This window comes from Caretta caretta, chromosome 4 (assembly GCF_965140235.1).
Source record: "Caretta caretta isolate rCarCar2 chromosome 4, rCarCar1.hap1, whole genome shotgun sequence".
In the NCBI taxonomy this organism is placed as follows: domain Eukaryota; kingdom Metazoa; phylum Chordata; order Testudines; family Cheloniidae; genus Caretta; species Caretta caretta.
Genome location: NC_134209.1, coordinates 43641311 through 43664593, shown reverse-complemented (window position 1 = coordinate 43664593; position 23283 = coordinate 43641311). Strand labels below are relative to the sequence as shown.

Sequence of the window (23283 nt, the reverse complement as noted above, 5' to 3'; positions counted from 1 at the left end):
ACTAACAGAAACCAGGAGGGAAAGACAGGGATGAATCTCTCCAGAACTGCGCTGTTCTGTACACTCCCCCTGAAGCTCTGTCAGCTCTGGGCACTGTCAGAGACAGGATACAGGGCTAAATGTACCATTGGTCTGACCAGTAATACACTTCTTATTCATTTAACAAACTACAGAGCTATTATGCAAATAAATTTATCAAGCACCTTTGACTACCTTACCTGCTCTCTGCCCACTACTCCATATTTCTCTAGCACTCCTTTTATCATCCTAACCCACTGAGCAGCTTCAAAGAGACGCCTCGGTGTGAGGGGTTTACACTAAGTCAATTTATGACAAAAATATTTCTTCCTCCTTACCCAAATTTTCCCCGCAGATTAAACCTGCCCAAGATGAGAAAGATTTAATCCCAGCCTAATAATACCTAAAAATGTTACGCCTTGAAAACCCATTATGTCATGTTATTGCAGGGGCAGAAACAGGAGCTTTATCTTGTTTATCCAAGAGACCTGGGTTCTATGCCCAGCTCTGCCACTGATCTACTGGGTGACCTTGGGAGAGTCACTTTAACCATTCTGTGCCTCAAGTTATTCATCTGTCAAATGAGGAGAAAGACACTGACCTGCTTTGTAAAACACTTTGAGATCTGTGGATGAAAAGCACTACATAAGATCCAGGAATTATCATCATCCCATTGGGAAGGGAAGATTCCCAGCTTCCCACAGCACTCACATGGAAAGGCCCAAGATATCAAAGATACTTGCTCTTTTTTTTTTTAATCCATTTTGGCATGTATTGTGGCTCCCTGTTTACACACAGTGATACTCATGGAGTTGGAACCTGCAGCAACAAAGTCAATAGGAGTCTTGTCATGGACTTTAATGGACGCAGGATTGGGCTCATGATAGGCAGTCCTAGATGTTTATTTTTAAAACATATAATATGATTTTGGAAATGTCAAGTTGAGCTCATAAGTCGCTGACACAATCACGCGTTCCAAATGTTACCCTCATCCTCTCGCCTCATTCCCTCCTGCTATTTGTTACATCTCCTGTTGCATCTTGTCTGTAGCTATTGGAGGACAAGACCTCATCTTACCATGTGTCTAATACATACACGTATGTATGATATATGGTGTCAAAGGTAAATAACTGTCAACGTTAATTAAATTGCAGTATGTATAATGTTCTAAGGCTCTGATTTTGCAACAGGACCATATTAAGTAGTTTCAACTTATTGTCTCTTACAAAGCTACTCACAGCAAAACCTTACCTTAAATTCACAAGCCAGGAGAAGCTCCTTCCAAAAGTATTTGTAGCTTGATGAAGATGGTCTATGTTGCATCTCAAGAAACAAAGCACATGACCTCTGGGTAACAGACTTGAGTTTTGATTAACCCAAAATCACTCCCACTCCAAGAGATTATACAATGTAGTGTTCTATCACATTTTGAAGCACAAGCTGTCATCAGAAAATCTGTATTTTCAAACGTTAAGTATAAGTGACTATCTTCGACGCAAGCAAAGCCAGAGTTTAAGCTCTACTCCTATAGCTTTTCTCCAGTACATAACATTTTTAAAAGAAATGCGGGGAATATTTGATGGATACAACTTGCAGGTTGTACACATGAAATCAGATGACAGAATGTTTAATAAAAACAGAAAATATAAGAACATAAATCAGGCAGAATTACTTTATGCTCTATTTACTCTCCTAGGAACATCACTATCTCATATCAGAAGTCACAGGATGCATGACAGGATGTAAAAAAGACAAAAAAAACACAAACACTGGTGTCAATTTCCCTTTCCCCCTCCTACCACAATAGTCTGAGTTGTATGAGATGCTATATCTCATAGTGGCATTTCCTACCTGGCACTGATCTGCTTTCAGATACAAGACTGCAGTTTGGAATTAGTTTTACCCTTAGTGTATTTCACATTGTCCACTGTATACAACACTCAACAGAAGTACTCAGACCTGGAGCCCTCACTTTTGAACGTCATCTGAGAATCCATGCTTGACCTAGAGCAAAGCAGAAGTCTTTCTGACTCACCAGTGTCTCTTCGAGTCCAGAGCTCTCCTCCTGTGCCCACTGAACGGGGCTTCAAGGAAAGTGTTTCAAATTTGACATAGGTCTCTTTTGCAAGGTCAGCTTCCCTAGCAGATTTTGGTTTCCTGTGAAGTTTTAAAACTTTATAGAGTAAGAAAAATATCAAAGGTAGAACAATCACACATGCCACACTGCTAGTCATGACCAAAATAGAAACTTGAGAACCACTCTCATCATGTATTCCATCAGTGGAGAAAATAATGCATTGATCTTTTGTAGGTGGGACTCCTTTGGGACAGACACATGCCATGTATTGTGTACTAGGCTGCAAACCATCTATTGTGACTTTGTTTTTGCTGGGATCTGTACTCAGAGGCAGCATATCTTTCTCACCATACTTTGAGTACAATACAGTCACTGCAGAGTTGCTTGTGGCATTGATGGTTTTCCAAGTTAAGGTAACTCTTTCGTCCGTTTCACTAATAACTTTCAGGTACTTTATGGTGACATTCTGTTCAGCCAGTGCTGCTGCATTCAATGAAGTCTCCTCATCTTTTTTGCTGGTTTCTTCAGGCTTTTTGTTGTTTCCATTTGTTACTCCCTTTGAACTTTTTTTCCCATCAGCAATGGACTTGGATTGCTTTTTGTCTGTGATCTTGGCACCTGTTGGCCTTTCAGTGGTAGCCATTGTTGTGGGTAGCGATGTTAAGGGTGGAGGAGGTGTGGTGCTTTTTTCAGATTCTTGCTTGGCTTCCTCCTGTGTGTTATTTTGTTGGTCTGCTTCAAACTTCTTCCCATACTTTTGTGGTGACACAGTCGTAGTGACAACACCTACCACAGTGACAGTAACAGCAGCTTCTGACATTCCCGCCAAATTTTTGGCCTTACATCTGTAGTCCCCTGCATCCTTGTATGAAATCCCTGTCAGACTTATTATGGACCATCTGACACCTTCTCCTGGAGTTTCTTGAATTACTAAAGGAAAATGAATGCATATAGTAAAACAGTGTAACAGGAACATAAAAAAAAAAAGAGAAAAAGCTATGACATTACCCCTTCCATGCTTTTGCTATGTTAGAAAGAACCATTTGAACTGAACATATTGGTTTTTTAAACACAACTTGCAAAACTCCCTGCCATATGATAGTATTGAAAAAAGGAGTTGAGGTCTGGTCTGCACTACAGACCTACATCAGTAAAACTACATCATTCACTGAAAAATACACACCCCTTAGCGACATAGTTATACCGACTTAACCCCCTGTGCAGACAGAGCTCTGTCAGCAGGAGAGCTTCTCCCGTTGGCATAGCTACCGCCTCTTGGCATAGCTACCACCACCCGTCAGCAGAGAGCGTCTTCATTAAAGTGCTACCGTTACATCGGTGCAGCTGTGCTGACGCAGTGTTTTAAGTGTAGACTCGCCCCGAGTACGGTTCAAAAATAAAATTAGACATTTATATGAGAAATAAAAATATTTGCCGTTTCATTATACAAAACAAAAATGGTTAAAGGGATATAGGGTAAAGTTTCAAAAGTGCATACGTGACTTGGCAGCCTGAATTCCATGGACTTTAGAAGCTAAACTGACTGTCAACAAGACTTCAAACCCTAAGTGTCTAAGTCACTTTAGGAAATGGTACTTTGGCTCCTAATTCACTTAAATGGTCTTGAAGGTTTCACCCATCAGCTCTTATGTTTAAGGGTAAAAGCTTGCTGCTGACTGCCTGAGGTTAGCAAGAAACATTCCCCATGGGCAGGTTATTGCATAATTACCCATTAAGGAGCTTGACGCAACTGTCTGAGGCACTGTTTTGGACTACATAGAGCACTGATGCAACCCCATTCGACAATTATCATCATCTAATCCAGGAACTTTATACACCACCTCACAAGGGAGGCTAAAGTCTAAACATGTATTGGAAATTGAATTATCCTGTTTCACTTAAAGGTAGCCCTCAGCTCAGGACTGGAGCTTGTGGCTGGAGTAAGAAGCAGCAGCCTGCACTACCCAGGCTTAACCTGTCCTGTGGACTGAACTTTCCCAGCACTGTCTATCTAGAACCCTTAAGAGTCCCCCAGCCCCTCCCCCAGTTTTTTAAATCAAGATTAAGAGATTAAGTTAGATCCGTAACAATTAATAGATTTATATCTATTTTTATTATGTGGATTTTACTCTTCACCCTGTATATTTTAATTATTGTAAGCTCCCAGGGTGAAAGACAGGCACTATAAATAATAAATCAATTGTAATGTATGACACCTCGATCTTACAGACTTCTGCGTCTGCACTATTTGTGTGCTCTACAATGACAGTTGTGACATGAACAGCAAAAGCAAAGAAAAATTTATATATATATATATATGTATATATAGCATTCCAGTTTCAAAAGCTCTCCACCAAAATTTTGGAAAAGTTTGGCTTTGAGTTCAGACTTCAAACCCACCTCTACAGAATATGTAATCATCAAAACACTTTGAGTTATTAAAATAATTGAGTTCTGAGGCAAACAGTTTAATTTCCAGGCTTTTCTAGGAGCTGCAGATTTTATACATTCGCTAGCTTCCCCTACTCTCAGCCCCTTCCTTTTTCTGTCTTTTCTCTTCTACAGTTCTTCCTTAAATCCTACAGATAATCCTTAGATGCTAACTATGTCATCTACTGGCAGCCTCCAGTACTGCACTATAACAATTCATTTCCACTGATAAGCTTATTTTGTTTTAAATGAGTGATATTAGCTTACTGCTTTGAGTTAAAAGAATTTTTCATAATAAATATAACAATTTATGATTGTGGGTTTACAATAAGATGTCATACAGTTTCATTCTCATGAACCCATTACTTAGAAATAGGAAAACTTCTGAATTGCTAGATGCAATTACTAAAATTGGCTGATATTCAAAAACAATATCTGATATTCACTGTCTCTTAACGTTCGGTATGGACATTGGTGGTAAATGACCAAAATTCAAAAAAACTAATATTTATTGCAAAGCCAATGCTTATAATAAAAATTGCTGTGTTTAAGTAGCTCAGTTATGGCTGCACTGTCTTTTTTAACTTCCATTTTGTACCGGAGACAAGCCAAAACTGAAATTTAAAGTCCAAAGCACCCCCTCCAATTTTGGGAAACTGAATCTAAGCCTCCTATCCAGTCTTGGTTCCATGTCATGTTCAGAATTGGAAGTGACCTGTTTGCGTTGTTCATGTTCAGATATGGATGAATTTAACACAAACAGGAGTGAAGAGATTCTGGCCCCAAATAGTGGAAATATTGTGAGAATATTTGGTCTTGTTCGTTTTTCACCATTCATCAGTAATGATCTCAAAGATCATTTCAAAGCACGAATGATCAATATTTCTAGGTTCTCATATTTCTTAGTAATAAATTATGAAATACCTGTATAGTTCACCGGTAAATTGTCTGACCTGATCCAGGTAAGTTGTGGGGTTGGATATCCAGTGGCATCACAGCGTAGCAGTACATTGCTTCCCAGAGGTGATGTGATTTTTGTTGCTGAAGTCATCACTGATGGTTTAAGACACTGTTCCAGCTCTGCTCTCTGGAACAAGATACCTGCCAGGCTCTCAGGTCCACTACAAGCCACAAGAGGATCCAGAAGTATAACAGAGGTGTCCACTATTTTGGAAAATTCAATTAGCTTTGAAATCCGACAGTCACAAAACCATGGATTGTCCTGCAAACCTTAAGCAGAAAAAAAAGTATACAGTTAGTTTCAAGCATTATTTGGATTTCATAATTAGAATGGGACATACCATTGTGTCTAAATGCTAATAGGGAGAGTCATGTGCCTCTTAAGTTCATTAAATATTTAATTTGTTCCTTCTATACTCTTTATTTATTTATTTATTTATTTATTTATTTTTGGAGGTTCAGGAAGGAGTGTTAAAGCTGTTTTGTTAACATTTGATAAACCAGATCTTTTCCCCACAACCACCTGCACAGAAAATGGTACATGAGTTGACAAATTCTACACTAAATTGTATCATTTTTCAATTCCTTTTGAACAACCTCAGAAGGAGCAGCCTTGGTTAGCTGCCAAGTAAGGTATTTCACCAGCGTTTGGCTTCTTGGCAGACCCTTCAAATACAAGTAGATCTTCTAACTATGGACAACTATGGTTGTCTTTTGACTTCCACTGCTCTCCTTCCCCTTCATTAAGTATGGAGTTTTCTAAGCTTCTCTTTTCTTTTCAGGCACCTTTTTCAGTGCTTGGATTTTGGCTGGGGAGAGAACAATGATAAAAGTGTTTATGACTTATACCAACTCTTCTGCCATAGAACAGAGATGGCTTTAAGCGAACAAAGTTTAGATCTGGATCTGAACTTTCCTTATGCTCAGGGGTGTTTGGATTCAGAGATCTCATTCAGGCCAATCTCTTACATACAAAATATTTAAAAGTTGTGGGGGGATGTGGAGAGAGAGGGAGGAGGGCAGAGGAACTGTCGAAAGAATTAAAAGATATTCGCATTTTTGATGGCACACAAGGACCCAGACCCGCCCATTTGACTTCAGACTATTTGCCCTTTGATTATGAAGAGCATGAGTGAGGGGACATTTCTTCTCTTGTTGAATTTGATTTCAGGTGAATTACACTGGCCATTTTATAGTAATGTAGGTCCAGATCTTATATTGGTGTAACACAGCATAGCTCTGTTGACTTCAATAGAGAAATATCTGTTTATACCAGCTGAGGACCTAGTCCACAGCATTTCATTCATGCCTTTAAATAGTTTCTGATCTGACTTTAGATCTTTGTACAAATCTCCCTGGAACACTCTATTTCCTCTGAATATTAACAATAAATAGAACTAATTCCCAATCCAAGCTATTTTTGTAGGTAACACAGGACAGCCTCCAATGCTATCATGATGGGTGCATTAAAAGTGGGCAGGCAGATATAAAATAAAAGCTACTACTTTGCAGTGAAAACCTATAATTACTGGACACTCTGAACAGTTTAGCAAACCAGTCATGAATGAAACCCAGATAAGGAGACACAGCACACAGCTCATGATGTGAAAAGATGCATTAACTTTAGGAATAATTAAATAAAAAATTGGAATTATTCCATGTTACCAACACCTTTCTTTTTCCCCTTTCTTAATATTTCATTGGCTTCTAATCTCTTTGCATTTTTAGAAAAAAATCTGTAGATGTAGAAATATATGCTTCCTTTAATCACCTGACCAAGATTAGCTTATCTTAAGCACAAAGTCAGTGATTGGTTATACCAGTGATAAACCCTGACTAATCCCACCCTTAAAAACAAGACTTGACCTGAAGAGATTCCTTGACTATAAGTTTATGACATCACAATCCAATTGTACTCCTTCCAGACACGAATGATTTTAAATCTATTGACTAATTATTACCCACAAGAAAAGGAACAGGCAAATCCAAGAAAACTGGTTCAACTATTGTATTTTTAAAAGCTAATCTCCAAAGAGAGAGAAAGAGAGAGCGCGTGCACATGCTTTGGAGAGTATATACAGCTGTGGTGATGTTATATCATATACAACCTGACAACCTCTGGTGAACTGGGCATATTATTATTATATATATATATATATATATATATATTTTCACCAGAGGTGAATTTCAACAGGTTTCCTTTAACATCAGTCCATCCTATCTGTAGCTGCCCCTTTGCACTGTATACTTAAGGTGGGGATGTGGATAAAACTAGCAGGGGAAGGAGAAGGTCGATGTTCTTAATTTCCAGCCTACTCCCTTAGTACATAAGATAAACTTCCTTCCAATTCATATATGTAGTACAGGTGTCCCAAAAGCCATAAATTGCAAACAAATCCAATGTAAGGCCCCTGATTCCCAGGATGTGTAAATGTACATGCCATGTAAGGATCTTGAGACCATTGTGCAAAGTAAAGGTGTTCAAGAACATAAGAACAGCCATGCTGGGTCAGACTAAAGGTCCATCTACCCCAGTATCCTGTCTACCGACAATGGCCAATGCCAGGTGCCCCAGAGGAAATGAACAGAACAGGTAACCATCAAGTGATCCATCCCCTGTCACCCATTCCTAGCTTCTGGCAAACAGAGGCTAGGGACACCATCTCTGCCAGGTTTACTTAATGTTATTTACCCACATTTCTTAAATATACATTTCTCACATTTTGGAATATTTGTATGTTGCTGAGTTGGGACAATTATGTCTCTTAAAAAAATTAAATAGCATAAATCACATTTTTAATGGTCTGATCCTGCAAAGTCTTACTCATGTGAGTAATAATGATAATAGGGATTTGCAGGATTAATCCTTTAGACAGGTAAATTATTCACCAATATGGCCAAGTGATTGAAATATATAAGTCTACTATGAAACTTTTAAAACATACAAAGGCACACAAAAATATCAACAAATAATTCCACTGAAAGCAATTGTGGCAAAAGAAAGTGAAGGTTGTAGGATTAAGAATTTAATAGTCAGGCACCTCATATGCAAAGGAGCTTCTTAACTCAAATTCATTTCTCACTAATCTGTCCATGCTTCGCAAAATGCTTCTTATTAGGGCAATACATGGTTAATGAAGTTTGTGAGACATATTAATGCCGTATAGTAAAAAAGCAACATCCTACTTAGAGAGGCAAGATGGGTACAATGCAGTTGTAGCCTTGACTCTCTAATAACCTGGGACCAACACAGCTTGAACAACACTGCCTACACCATCCTGCTTGTGAGTCAGGATACTGCCACCAATCTCACTGCAGAGAATTAATTGTAAGACAGCTTCTCAGTGTCCTCCAGCATGCTCTCTGGAGCACATTTATTCTACTGAAAGTGGTCCTAATGCCACAATCCTTTTCTTAGAAAACACTCTCCCTGAAATCAGTGTAAGTTTTGCCCAGGAGAATGGCAAGATTAACTGCAGCATTTGTTCCTACTGCCGTCAGAAAAACACAGATTCCAGACTGACAGGGAACAATGTTTCTCCTAGAGCAGTGGTCCCCAAACTGGAGGAGGGTTGGGGGGGCCCACAGGGCCTAGGCCAACCCCCCTCCTCCCAGGGTGGCAGAGGGGGAGTGCCACCAAGCCCCCTGCTCTCCCCCTGACTCGTTCCAACCCCAGCAACAGCTCCACTCCACCCACTTCTCTGCCCCCGTCCAGCTCTGCCCTCATTCCTCTCCACCCCCGGGCCAACTCTGCCTCCTGCCCCAGCTCCTCCCCCATCCCCAGTTCTCCCCTGGCTCTGCCTTTAGCCACAGCTCCTCTGCTGAGCCAACTGTGCAGTAATGACCTACGGGAGGGGGCACAGACAGATTCCATTACTGGTAAGGTGGGGCGGCAGGAAAAGTTTGGCCACCACTGTCTTAGAGGAATGTACCACTATTTCAGTTGCACACGGGGAATTCTCTTCCCAAATAAAACATTCAGTGCACTTTAAATATATGCTAGGATAAAATTTGAGCTGTAATAACACGTTAGGGAAGCTTCTTGTGGAATATGTTGTCTCATTTGAGGTATTAATGTCAGGACTATTTGAGATTTGTTTTGTGCTGCATTAACCTCTAATAGTCATTGCAAAATTCTTATGGTATATAAGGTGAACATTTAAAGATGTGTGTTACTCAGAAAGGCGACTAACCCTCATAACCTGTTGAACTCTCTGCCACTGGAAATTATTAACATTTGCAGAGACAGAGTTTCAAAGTCAGGCATGTGCAACTGCACATTGACCTTTGAACATGACTAACTGATGCCTGAAAATAGCTGGTGTTCATGAACATGTCAGATACAACAGCTGAGGGTGTACAAATTGAGTGCCTGCCGTCCATGTGTATATGCACAGATATTTGCTCACAAGTCCAACTCACTCAAGTACACAACTGCATGTGCCTACCTTTAAAATCTGTCCAGTTTTATTTTTAACTGTTTTGGAGGCAGAGGCTATTCTTATTCAGAGAAATATCTGTTCCTTCTTGATATTTTACAAAATGACCTGTTCTCTTCCCTATGGACTGGAGAAAAAGAGTACCGCTAAGATATTGGACGGGAGAGTGGCTGCTCCTGAAACAAGCCCTTAAACACCGTCAGCTTTCCACACCAGTAAATTATGCTAAAAGCCAGATTAACTACCCTATAAGGCCTCTGTTCTTTCCTGTTCAAAGAGAGTAGAAACATACAGCTGAGGGGATGCGATGCAGTGGGGAAGTGAAGTTCAGGCATGAGGAGACCCCAGGATTTCCAGAGTTAGAAGTTTGCTTTCCGCATGGACCCTCAAGATTGGTAGGGCGAGCAGCTTGTCTCCCTTCACAAGGTGGCCGAGTCCTTCTCCCCATGGACAGCTTGTGACAAAGCCTCTTTGGCTAACTTTTCCCCTCCTGCAGGTTTTCCAATAGGAAGTTATGACTTGTTATTTATTGCTCATATTGCAGTAGTGCCCAAAGATTCAGTCCAGATCCAGACTCCACTGGCTGAGGCACTGTACAAACAAACATATGAGACAGTCCCTGACCCACAGAGTGTATAATAGAAATAGACTGAGCAATGAGTAACAAACAGCAGAAGAGAAAGGGAAGCAAAGAACAAGGTAATACGGTCAAATGGTTATTTAGGCTAGCCTTGAGGCTTCCAGATCATTTGGAAGCACTGGATTTTGTGAATGCGGAAAGCTGTAGAACCCCAGAGCTACTCACCTGGCCTCTTTCCCAACATATAAATATACTCCTGAATCTGCAGGTAGATACAGGTGGCTCTTTTCTTAACGTCTTCCATAAGGGAGGCAAAGATTTTCATAAGTTATCTAATTGGTTCTGAGATAAATAATTGTTTTCACTGCAGCCAAACAAAATGCAGTTATTTACAGTTGATTCATTAACACTGTTTCAGTTCCATATGTCCAACATTGACCTCTGAGGAGGTAATTTCCTCATTCACATGATGGCTATTTCCAGCCAGTTATGAGCCAGGGTTTTCTTCTAATACGAAACCAACACTTTAAATTGATGCACAATAAGCACTGATTTTCCATACATGGATATGATATGGTACAAGTAGACCACAGCTGAGCAGCGGGGACAGCAGAGCAGCTCACAGCAGGAGTTTGCCTGGGAGTTCGCCTGGAGTGAGCCCAGTGAGGCTTACGTCTTGCAAACTGCTCTGAGGAAGCTCATAGTAGGAAGGTGATATGGAAGGGGGGGGTTCAGCTGTTGTGACCTGCACTGGATGTGCCATGTTTGTCTTTCTTCCACAGGAGAGAAGCGACTTTGTCTGTACAAAGTGCAAGCTGGTCTCCATATTGGAAGAGAAGATTGAAGGTCTGGAGCAACAGATAACAACCCTGCGTTGCATACGGGAAACTGAGGATTTTCTGGACAAAACTCAGGATAGGCTTCTAGGGGCACAAAGCTCTACAGATATAGAGCAGGTTGCACAGAGGAGCCAAGAGGCCAGTGAAGAAGCTTGGCAACATGTGACCTCCAGAAGAGGTAAGCGGAATGTCCGGGTTCCAGTAACACAGACACAGGTAACTAACCGCTTTCATGTTCTCTCCACAGGTATCGTTGCGGAGAGTGGACCAGATGATATGTCTGGGGCGAGAAAGCAGAAGGAGACTCCGCTGGTTGGAAGGCATGAGATGCGCTGTCCTGAGGTTGGGAGTTCCACGACCACCACTCCCAAGAGGAGAAGGCGGGTGGTGGTGGTCGGGGACTCTCTCCTCCGGGGGACTGAGTCATCTATCTGCCACCCTGACCGGGAAAACCGAGAAGTCTGCTGCTTGCCGGGGGCTAAGATTCGCGATGTGACGGAGAGACTGCCGAGACTCATCAAGCCCTCGGATCGCTACCCCTTCCTGCTTCTCCACGTGGGCACCAATGATACTGCCAAGAATGACCTTGAGCGGATCACTGCAGACTATGTGGCTCTAGGAAGAAGGATAAAGGAGTTGGAGGCGCAAGTGGTGTTCTCGTCCATCCTCCCCGTGGAAGGAAAAGGCCTAGGTAGGGAGCGTCGAATCGTGGAAGTCAACGAATGGCTACGCAGGTGGTGTCGGAGAGAAGGCTTTGGATTCTTCGACCATGGGATGGTGTTCCAAGAAGGAGTGCTAGGCAGAGACGGGCTCCACTTAACGAAGAGAGGGAAGAGCATCTTCGCGAGCAGGCTGGCTAACCTAGTGAGGAGGGCTTTAAACTAGGTTCACCGGGGGAAAGAGACCAAAGCCCTGAGGTAAGTGGGAAAGTGGGATACCGGGAGGAAGCACAGGCAGGAATGTCTGTGAGGGGAGGGCTCCTGCCTCATACTGGGAATGAGGGGCGATCAACAGGTTATCTCAAGTGCTTATATACAAATGCACAAAGCCTTGGAAACAAGCAGGGAGAACTGGAGGTCCTGGTGATGTCAAAGAACTATGACGTGATCGGAATAACAGAGACTTGGTGGGATAACTCACATGACTGGAGTACTGTCATGGATGGATATAAACTGTTCAGGAAGGACAGGCAGGGCAGAAAAGGTGGGGGAGTAGCACTGTATGTAAGGGAGCAGTATGACTGCTCAGAGCTCCGGTACGAAACTGCAGAAAAACCTGAGTGTCTCTGGATTAAGTTTAGAAGTGTGTGCAACAAGAGTGATGTAGTGGTGGGAGTCTGCTATAGACCACCGGACCAGGGGGATGAGGTAGATGAGGCTTTCTTCCGGCAGCTCACGGAAGCTACTGGATCGCATGCCCTGATTCTCATGGGTGATTTTAATTTTCCTGATATCTGCTGGGAGAGCAATACAGCGGTGCATAGACAATCCAGGAAGTTTTTGGAAAGCGTAGGGGACAATTTCCTGGCGCAAGTGCTAGAGGAGCCAACTAGGGGGGGCGCTTTTCTTGACCTGCTGCTCACAAACTGGGTAGAATTAGTGGGGGAAGCAAAAGTGGATGGGAATCTGGGAGGCAGTGACCATGAGTTGGTTGAGTTCAGGATCCTGACACAGGGAAGAAAGGTAAGCAGCACGATACGGACCCTGGACTTCAGGAAATCAGACTTCGACTCCCTCAGGGAACGGATGGCCAGGATCCCCTGGGGGACTAACTTGAAGGGGAAAGGAGTCCAGGAGAGCTGGCTGTATTTCAAGGAATCCCTGTTGAGGTTACAGGGACAAACCATCCTGATGAGTCGAAAGAATAGTAAATATGGCAGGCGACCAGCTTGGCTTAATGGTGAAATCTTAGCGGATCTTAAACATAAAAAAGAAGCTTACAAGAAGTGGAAGGTTGGACATATGACCAGGGAAGAGTATAAAAATATTGCTCGGGCATGTAGGAATGTTATCAGGAGGGCCAAATCGCACCTGGAGCTGCAGCTAGCCAGAGATGTCAAGAGTAACAAGAAGGGTTTCTTCAGGTATGTTGGCAACAAGAAGAAAGCCAAGGAATGTGTGGGCCCCTTACTGAATGAGGGAGGCAAACTAGTGACAGAGGATGTGGAAAAAGCTAATGTACTCAATGCTTTTTTTGCCTCTGTTTTCACTAACAAGGTTAGCTCCCAGACTGCTACGCTGGGCATCACAAAATGGGGAAGAGATGGCCAGCCCTCTGTGGAGATAGAGGTGGTTAGGGACTATTTAGAAAAGCTGGACGTGCACAAGTCCATGGGGCCGGACGAGTTGCATCCGAGAGTGCTGAAGGAACTGGCGGCTGTGATTGCAGAGCCATTGGCCATTATCTTTGAAAACTCGTGGCGAACCGGGGAAGTCCCGGATGACTGGAAAAAGGCTAATGTAGTGCCAATCTTTAAAAAAGGGAAGAAGGAGGATCCTGGGAACTACAGGCCAGTCAGCCTCACTTCAGTCCCTGGAAAAATCATGGAGCAGGTCCTCAAAGAATCAATCCTGAAGCACTTGTATGAGAGGAAAGTGATCAGGAACAGCCAGCATGGATTCACCAAGGGAAGGTCATGCCTGACTAATCTAATCGCCTTCTATGATGAGATTACTGGTTCTGTGGATGAAGGGAAAGCAGTGGATGTATTGTTTCTTGACTTTAGCAAAGCTTTTGACACGGTCTCCCACAGTATTCTTGTCAGCAAGTTAAGGAAGTATGGGCTGGATGAATGCACTACAAGGTGGGTAGAAAGCTGGCTAGATTGTCGGGCTCAACGGGTAGTTATCAATGGCTCCATGTCTAGCTGACAGCCGGTATCAAGTGGAGTGCCCCAAGGGTCGGTCCTGGGGCCGGTTTTGTTCAATATCTTCATAAATGATCTGGAGGATGGTGTGGATTGCACTCTCAGCAAATTTGCGGATGATACTAAACTGGGAGGAGTGGTAGATACGCTGGAGGGGAGGGATAGGATACAGAAGGACCTAGACAAATTGGAGGATTGGGCCAAAAGAAATCTGATGAGGTTCAATAAGGATAAGTGCAGGGTCCTGCACTTAGGACGGAAGAACCCAATGCACAGCTACAGACTAGGGACCGAATGGCTAGGCAGCAGTTCTGCGGAAAAGGACCTAGGGGTGACAGTGGACGAGAAGCTGGATATGAGTCAACAGTGTGCCCTTGTTGCCAAGAAGGCCAATGGCATTTTGGGATGTATAAGTAGGGGGCACTGCCAGCAAATCGAGGGACGTGATCGTTCCCCTCTATTCTACATTGGTGAGGCCTCATCTGGAGTACTGTGTCCAGTTTTGGGCCCCACACTTCAAGAAGGATGTGGATAAATTGGAGAGAGTCCAACGAAGGGCAACAAAAATGATTAGGGGTCTGGAACACATGACTTATGAGGAGAGGCTGAGGGAGCTGGGATTGTTTAGCCTGCAGAAGAGAAGAATGAGGGGGGATTTGATAGCTGCTTTCAACTACCTGAAAGGGGGTTCCAAAGAGGATGGCTCTAGACTGTTCTCAATGGTATCAGATGACAGAACGAGGAGTAATGGTCTCAAGCTGCAGTGGGGGAGGTTTAGATTGGATATTAGGAAAAACTTTTTCACTAAGAGGGTGGTGAAACACTGGAATGCGTTACCTAGGGAGGTGGTAGAATCTCCTTCCTTAGAGGTTTTTAAGGTCAGGCTTGACAAAGCCCTGGCTGGGATGATTTAACTGGGAATTGGTCCTGCTTCGAGCAGGGGGTTGGACTAGATGACCTTCTGGGGTCCCTTCCAACCCTTATATTCTATGATTCTATGACAGCACTGTACAATAAGCAACAGACAAAGCTTCCTTCCTAATGAACCACAATGGAGTTTTTGTGCAAATGGACAGAAAATGGCCACATCCCACAAAGTGTCCTTATCTGATTCATTTGGAGACAAGCCTGGATGCTGCAGTGATCACAACAAACTCAAATAATTTGCTTCCTCAGTAACTCACTTGGTTATTCATCCCCATCAATGCCTAATAACAGCCCATAGTTACAACTGTGAATTATATACTCCAATGTGTATCACAGAAGAATACATTTATGCAGTCCCTTCTTCTTGGTAAACAGTTTCCCCTGCACCAGTACATGCCACTGTGTCAATATGGACTTTAGCTTAGAGGCGAGCTATGTAGGAAATTTTCTCTGTAAATCAGTAACCAGCCTCGGAGCGTTATTAAATGCACATTATTCCCCTTTCACTGGGTTGTAAAGTGGCAATAAATAAAATAGTCAAGGTTCAAAACGAAACCTGGATGTCATTAACAGGTGTTGTTTCCTCCACCCCAGCTGTGATGTTTCTTCCACCCAAGGCTCTCTGTAACTACAATACCATCTGCAGCCCCTGCTGCTCCTCTGGGGTTTAGTCAGTGGCTTCACATAGATTTCATGCAGTGCAAACTGCAGCTCTGTCATATGCTGTATTCCGTCATACTCTCAATGGCTCTCTAGGAGGGAGACCACAAGGGGAATGATATTACCATTGTGCATGCCTCAGATTTCAAAGCACAGTATGCTCCTACAGCCCAGCCCTGCCACCACAGACTTCAGTGGGAACAGAATTGGGCCCTTGGTGCCCAAATTGACTGAAGAAACACAAGGAATCAAAATGGGTCAAGCAAAAGTAAAGTTGGGGATTACTAACAAAGGCTAGGGAAAGGCCAGGTTCTTGTCAGCTAGACAAAAGCAGCTCCTGGTATTCCAGGGGCACAGGCAGTCACATCGCCTGAAGATTTGGAAAGGGAGCCTTCTCCTGCACTCTCCCCTCCTCAGGTTCACTTATAACACTGCAGCTAGCCGAGCCTTCTAAATGTTAAAAATCACTTGGTTTGGATTTTGTTTCAACACAGCAGCGAATAATCTTGGTTGTCCTGGTTCCGCCAACCATTGCCCACATTGAGCAGAACCCTAACTGCCATTTTACTGGCAGCATTTCAACAACTTGACTTTGCTGTAAGTACTGCTAGGAAGCTCTGAGTTTCGGCTTCCAGTGACACTATGCTTTCAGCTAACAAGCCAGCTAGAGATAGAGCACCTAACTGGATGCTCCCGCTGGAGGGGGACAAAGTACCCAGGACTCTCTGAAGGTTCACTTTGCAGAATTTTCATCCAGAGAAGGCAGAAGGTGCAGAAAACTGCAGATCTGCGAAGAAGTGAAGCTTTAGTCCAATGGAGGGTCAGCTCCTTTGGCCCCTTCTTACCCCTGGCAATGTGATTCCTGCAGAAGAAATGCTACCATTAGCAGGCCAGCCTCTCTCAGAGGTGCAGAAATGTAGCCTTAGTTAACACGAATTCAAGCAGAATTAATTAAGGCATGGAATCCAAGCAGATACTCACCACCTCTGGGAAGGGGGAGAGTGCTACACAGAACAACTGCTCTTTGGTTCCTTTCCCAGCCCCAAAAGCCTCAATGAGTCCCAGCTGATCTTCCATGGGTTATCAGAGAGGGCAATGTCACAGAGCCATCAGTCTCCCTTTTTCATTATTTCTACCCAGAATCCCTTCTGCTTGGAGAAGTGAAGAAGATAGTCAGGCCCATATAAATCCTACTCAACATGGTACATTTTTAAGCAACAAAAGTACAACAGGGACAGCCTCTCTCTGATGTTGTCACCAGATCCTAAAATCTACCAGGTAGTTACAGCCCTGTCCCTGTGGCACAGACCTGAAGGTGAGACTCCTGCAATGAGTGGGTGTGTGCGTGTGCGCACGAGTGTGTGTCCGCTTATGCGCTCACACATGAGTGAGAAACATGACCAGGGCACCACAGTAATACAATCAATAAAGAAGACGATATAGAAAGTTTAGTGGGAAGGGGATTGTTGGCTGGTCATGGAACAATCCAAAACACAAGCGGTGTGACACTTCAGATCTCCAGAGGAAATGTTCTTGTTCACCTTCCAATTAATTGTATAACAATCATTATCTGATCGCACTCTACCAAAGCCATTTATTGTGAGTCTATTAATGACTGGAAATGAAGTCAATCATTCACAGCTAGCCTAATTTATAGTTGCTCCAAACTCTACAAAGAAATCATCATTTTATTTTCAGGGTATTTGACTTTAGTATGTAAGTCTGAAGATAGGCAATTGCATACCATCTCCACAGAACATAGGATCCAAAAACTAGAGGCAAATTGACACCTGAATCCATGAATCTACGCCCTTTCATCTCTGGAGATACAGGTTCAAATCCAGACTTGGTTCACAAATGAAAATGAGCTAACGGTCTCATGCTAATTCTCCTGAGGACATTTTTGCACATTATAAAATCATCACATAACATGGCACAATCAGTCACACGTATTCAAGAGAACACAGGTGCTAGGGCTGCAAGGCTTGTCATGATTAAAGGCTGTTGACAAAGACTAGTGAAAAAAGTTTACACAGTGCCTGCAAGCACTCAACCAGATTCCACGATCTTTGCACAGCAAGGGCAGCACAAAGAGACTGGAAGTTGGCTAGAACTCCCGAGACGAGGATTTCGACATGGGGTAAATCATCAGCAGGTTTAGAGCTGACATACACAGCAGCAGGGAGGTTTAATTCCCCAGCACAGGTAGATAGACATACTGCTCAGGCTAGCACTTAAAAATAGCAGTGTAGCCACAGCGGTTCAGGCAGCAGTTCAGATTAGCCGCCCAAGTGCATAGTCAGGGGGTCAAAAAAGAGTGTGTCAGGGCAGCTAGCCTAAGCTACCACAGGCAAACTAGCTCATGCAGAGTGAGCACAGGTATGTCGACCGGCACCTGCACCTCACAGCTGCTGTACAGACATACCCATAGCCAGCTCCTACTCTCCTCCCTCCTGTAACCATCAGTGTAGAGCAGTGGTTCTCAAACTTTTGTACCGGTGACCCCTTTCACAAAGCAAGCCTCTGAGTGTGACCCCCCCCTTATAAATTAAAAACATTTTTTTATATATTTAACACCATTATAAATGCTGGAGGCAAAGCAGGGTTTGGGGTGGAGGCTGACAGCTCGTGACCCCCCCCATGTAATAACCCTTGAGGGGTCCCGACCCCCAGTTTGAGAACCCCTGGTGTAGAGGGAGTATGCAGGGATAGGGACAGAACACTCTGTGCTCCAGCCATCACCAGCTGTGTAGATTAGAGCAGCCCCCACCTATTCAAAGGCTGGTCATCCCAGGATCAGGGAGTCACCCCCCTGCTCCCACATGCAGTCCATCCCCTCCGTACACTCTGCATCCACAGAAACTGAGTGCAGTGGAGAATCCCTCCAATTATACCTAGTCCTACACACGATTTTTTTTCTGAGCACCCAATGATCAACATGTTCTAAAAAGCAAGTATTAGCCGAAACTTTTACAGAACTGATGAGTGATTCCTGTGGGCCACACAAGTTACAAAAAGCTAAGTGTGTTATACTAACAGTTTAAGACATGCATTAGTATTTCCTACACAGCATTTGTCCAGAACATTAGCGGTACAAATATTTAAAATAAATAGCAGGCAGCAATCAGCATAGTATAAGCAGTTTCACACTATATTTTAAACTAACATATTAGCACTGATATAACAATATGTCGCATGTTTATATCACCTTTTATCCTGAATGATCCCAAAGCCCTTTACAAACTGTGGCCTCAATCCTGCAAACACTTATTCATACAAGTAACCCACTGGCACCACTCACATACAGAGTTGCTTACTTATATAAGAGTATTAGCAAGGTGGGCACAAACTAGTTCTCACTCACGATAATTATTCTTACCTTAATAAAGGTTTGCAGGTTCAGGCCTCTGCAGTGGAACACAATGGCTAAACACAACGTTACACAATGGTATTTAATTACAACTATGGGACAGAGGTTCCCAAGCTGTGATGTATGGACTCACTGGTGGTTGTCTATGGAGAGCTGGCTGGTTACATGGTGCTAGCTCTCCCATTGTATTAAAAGATGGCTAACAGTATAAATAAATGGAAAAATAATGTCAGGAAAGAAAGCAATAACTAGAGCTACCCTGGTGATATTATGCAATTGCTAAGTGGGGCCAGCAGGTAGGACACAAGATTAGAAATGGGAGGGGAAGTGCAAGGTGGTCTGTGAGATTGCAAATAGGATGGGTAGGTGATCCAGAGGACCCTCTCTCTATGATGTGGTCTAGACTAATAGCAAGTTAGGGAACCCAGCAATAGGCAGGATATAATTATGCAAAATTGAGTTTGACCAGAGCGCCAGTTCTCACATCCTTACCACTACCACTGTAGTGATAAATGCCATGGCATCTTTAGAAACCACAGGACTGATTCTACTCTGAGTTACCCCAGTGTGAATCAGGAATAACTGCACTGGAGTCTGTGGAGTTACACCAACATACAGCCACTTTGAGAGGGGAGTTAGACCCCATGGGAGTTCAGGGCCTCCGTTGAGCATATCATCTGGAACATAGCTCTTCTAACAACTCACTCTCCCCTGTCACCATGCAGGCACAGTAGTTCAATAGTAGAGGGAAAAGTCCCTTCTACTGAGCCACAAACACCACATCCTGCAGTACTTATTTGGGGCATTCCACTGAAGAGCTGATCAAACCTGCCCCCTGCTTAGTTTGGGCACATTTTGAGATCATTGCCTGAGATGGCATGGCTGTGTTTCCAGTAATAGATGGTGTAATGCTACACCAAGTAAATTGACAAGGGAAATCTCATCTTAAATACATATATTCTTTAAAAATCCTTAACAATAAAAAACACAAGTTTTTATGACAGTTGAATATTCCATACATCATGCACACTTACGGGAAGGATTTCAGCAATATTTACTTAGCTCTCTTAATCTGGAGATACCAACCTATTTTATGAAGAGGGGAAACTCTCATTATCTCCACTTTACAGATGACAAAGATAGGATAAGTGATCACACAACAAGCCAGCAGCAAAATCAGGATTAGAATCCAGATCTGCCGACTCCCAGTCCAGGGTCCTATCCACTAAACTAAGCTGCTTCCCTTTTAAAGAGAATATTTAGAGATGTTTTAATAAGGAATCCAATGGCCTCGTGAGCTTACCTAATATGAGTCTCTGTGCTGCCGGATCTGTGTTCCTGGACGGTGTAGCTTCTGAGAAGGGGGGCCAAATGTCCATTAGGTCTGATGGCAAGGTGATTAGTTTGTTGCTGGATAGATCCAGGTAGGTGAGGTTTCTCAGGTATCTACCGGCCTCAGATGGAATGCTGGTCAATTTGTTGTTATGTAAATCAAGGGTTCGTAAGTTGGGCATCTCCACAAGAGACTCCCAAGGGAAACTCGACAGCAAATTCCCATCCAGACGCAATTCATGCAGCTGCTTCAAATTATAAAAGCTGCTGGCATCAATGTTAGCCACACAATTGTAGGTCACCCACAGGTATTTAAGGTCCACCAAGTAGTAAAAGGCTTCAGTGGGGATTCTTCGTATGACAGTTTTTTCTACACGAAGTTTTACTGTGTCCACAGGAACATTCACAGGGATCTCAAACATATCAGGGTCATTACACAGCACAGACCTAGCACCAAACAACAAAGAAAGATCTGTATTTCATTACCAGAGACTTGCATCTCAAATACATATTAAAGTGTTAATACCATTTCCACCACCACTACTGCCAAAATATCAGATCACTTGCAGTCTTCTATGTTTAAAAGACAGAGACAATTAAGAGGTGGACTTTCTTTCTAAAGAGAAAGTGAATATAAAATATTAATGATACTGCTGCATTAATTCCAGATAAATTTAAATGCTATCTTTTATCCAGTCATTTTAGGGCCAGAAATGTAATTCAAGAACAGAAGGATTTTATTTGTATTTTTATCATTGAAACAGGAGATTCATGACCTCTATTTTAATAAAAAGTCTATAATTGTTTGTGTCACTTTTTCTAATTTCTCTTCAAGTGTGGAGATATCAGATATTTAAGGCACTAGGGTAAATATATTTGTGGAACTTTACTTTTGTAAGTAGGTTGAAGATTACAAATTTTTCAAACTCAGTGCTTAAATTTAAGCTTCTAAATCCACAGGTAGTCACCTAAATAGAAGTGGCCTAGTTTGCAGAGATTCTGCCGACTTTCTACTTCCATTGACTTCAGTGGTGCTAGGTTTCCTCAGAACCTCTGAAAATTAGGCCATTTCAATTTATTTTAAGTGCCTATATATGGATTTAGGAGTCTAGGCATCCAGGTTTGAGAATTTTGATCAAAGTTAATGTCTCTCCTTTCTCTCCATATAGATGCTGATTTACGAAGAACATCCATTTTCCTTTCTTCCCATCAGAACTTTGTATCAGATATAGCACAAGAATAAAACTAGCTGAAATTGTAATTCCCCAAATGAGCAATAATACAATGTCCAGTGCATCTGCTATAAAATATTTCAAAGTGGTTAAGCTTTTTCTTCGTCATCATACTTTTTCTATTGTTGAACAATGAGATTTTCCTACAGATTAAAGGAAATGTTTGCATTTATCTAAAACCAGGATTACCATACCATGAATAACTGGTTTGAGAAATGGAATTTTCAAGGAAATATCGACATTTAGTAAGTTAGAGTGCAGAGAGAAGTCTCTTTCTGTAAAAATTGAAGATTTAAAAGGCATCCAGCTGCTAAGTAAAAATCAATAAGACAAGAAATTATTGCTATCTGTTAACATCCATGCACATTGCTTACTATGTAAAGTGGTATAAAAATGGAATAAACTTTCCCCTTTATACTTCTAAAAAGTACATGAACTAAAACTAAAACTACACAATCTGTATTCATCAGTGGTGTCAGAGAATGTTATTCTAAATTTCCATCAACCTATTTTCCTATAATTACGTTGTGTAACGGCAATAAAGAAAGGCATACCTTGTTCCGGTGCCATCACTTCTGCCATGGTAAATGCAAGTGCATTGTGAAGGACAAAAACTGTTTACCTCTTCAAAAAAGCTAATCATGATGCATAAACAAACAAACAGATACATGACTTCCTCCCAGCAAAATTGATATGAACAAAATCTAAAAACTTTTATTCCCAGGCACTCGTGTGCTGTGTGCTATGAATGTGAATGTAGACATCCATTTAGTAATAGCAGATTACAGTGGATTAGTTGAGATCTGTAGCTACTTAACCTTCAAATGTATCCTGAAAAGGATCAGTTGAACCAGTTTGTTCTTTATTATGCCAAAGGAAAATATTCTGTTAAAATTATACCTATCACATATCAGGATTATCTTTATAGTTAACTATATTGAATATAGATTTACTAGATATATTTTGAGATATCCCTTTACTTCACAGGGGTGTTGTGCAGTTTAGTTAGCTAATATTTGTAAAGCACTCCGATTGTGGAAGAAAATGTACTATATAGGTGTAACATGTCAAAGACAGTATGAAATAATAAGCTCAAAGGGGCATATTCTAAGACTGAATAACTGTACAATGCAGAATGTACCTGCATTTTAATATTAAAAACATTCAAGATTAATAGCATGAGTTAGGTTTTACAACTTTTTTAAAACAATTTTTGGGGGCTTTACCAAAAAGCTTAAATATATTTAAATAATAGTTGCATTCTGAAAAGAATGTAGATGACTTCATATAAAACTTAAATGTTAATAGAACAGTCAAAGAAATAAACTAATTGTTAGTGCCATCTACTGATTATCAATTGATAGCACCAAAAATATCATGTGAAGTGAAATCCCCTTAGACTGTGCTTTAAAATGTGTGTTCTTCATTCTTCCTTGAAGCATTAGAATGTTTGCTTTTTAGAACAGATTAGCAGATGTCAGAACAAACTATATTCTCTCTCTGTTTTATTGTCAGTGAAAGGTAAAAAGTTCAACATCCAGCATTCCAAAAGG

General features: G+C 42.1%; 1 protein-coding gene across 1 annotated transcript; it reads right to left on the bottom strand.

Moving 5' to 3' along the window:
- Nucleotides 1-1683: 1683 nt before the first annotated feature.
- On the bottom strand, nt 1684-22624 carry LRIT3 (leucine rich repeat, Ig-like and transmembrane domains 3). The gene is made up of 4 exons (XM_048846707.1): nt 22285-22624; nt 20470-20945; nt 5450-5755; nt 1684-3025 (listed from the first exon to the last, which is right to left on the bottom strand). The coding sequence occupies exons 1-4, from the start codon at nt 22398-22400 to the stop codon at nt 1959-1961; spliced, it is 1965 nt and encodes a 654-aa protein (XP_048702664.1). The 5' UTR covers nt 22401-22624; the 3' UTR covers nt 1684-1958.
- Nucleotides 22625-23283: the final 659 nt, after the last annotated feature.

Excerpts from the sequence above, each read along its gene's own strand:
- LRIT3 (XM_048846707.1), bottom strand. The coding sequence starts at position 22,400 with ATGTATCTGTTTGTTTGTTTATGCATCATGATTAGCTTTTTTGAAGAG. Across the intron at positions 5,756-20,469 it reads AGCACAGAGACTCATATTAG|GTTTGCAGGACAATCCATGG; the intron begins GTAAGCTCACGA and ends TTTCTGCTTAAG. Across the intron at positions 3,026-5,449 it reads TTTACCGGTGAACTATACAG|TAATTCAAGAAACTCCAGGA; the intron begins GTATTTCATAAT and ends ATTTTCCTTTAG.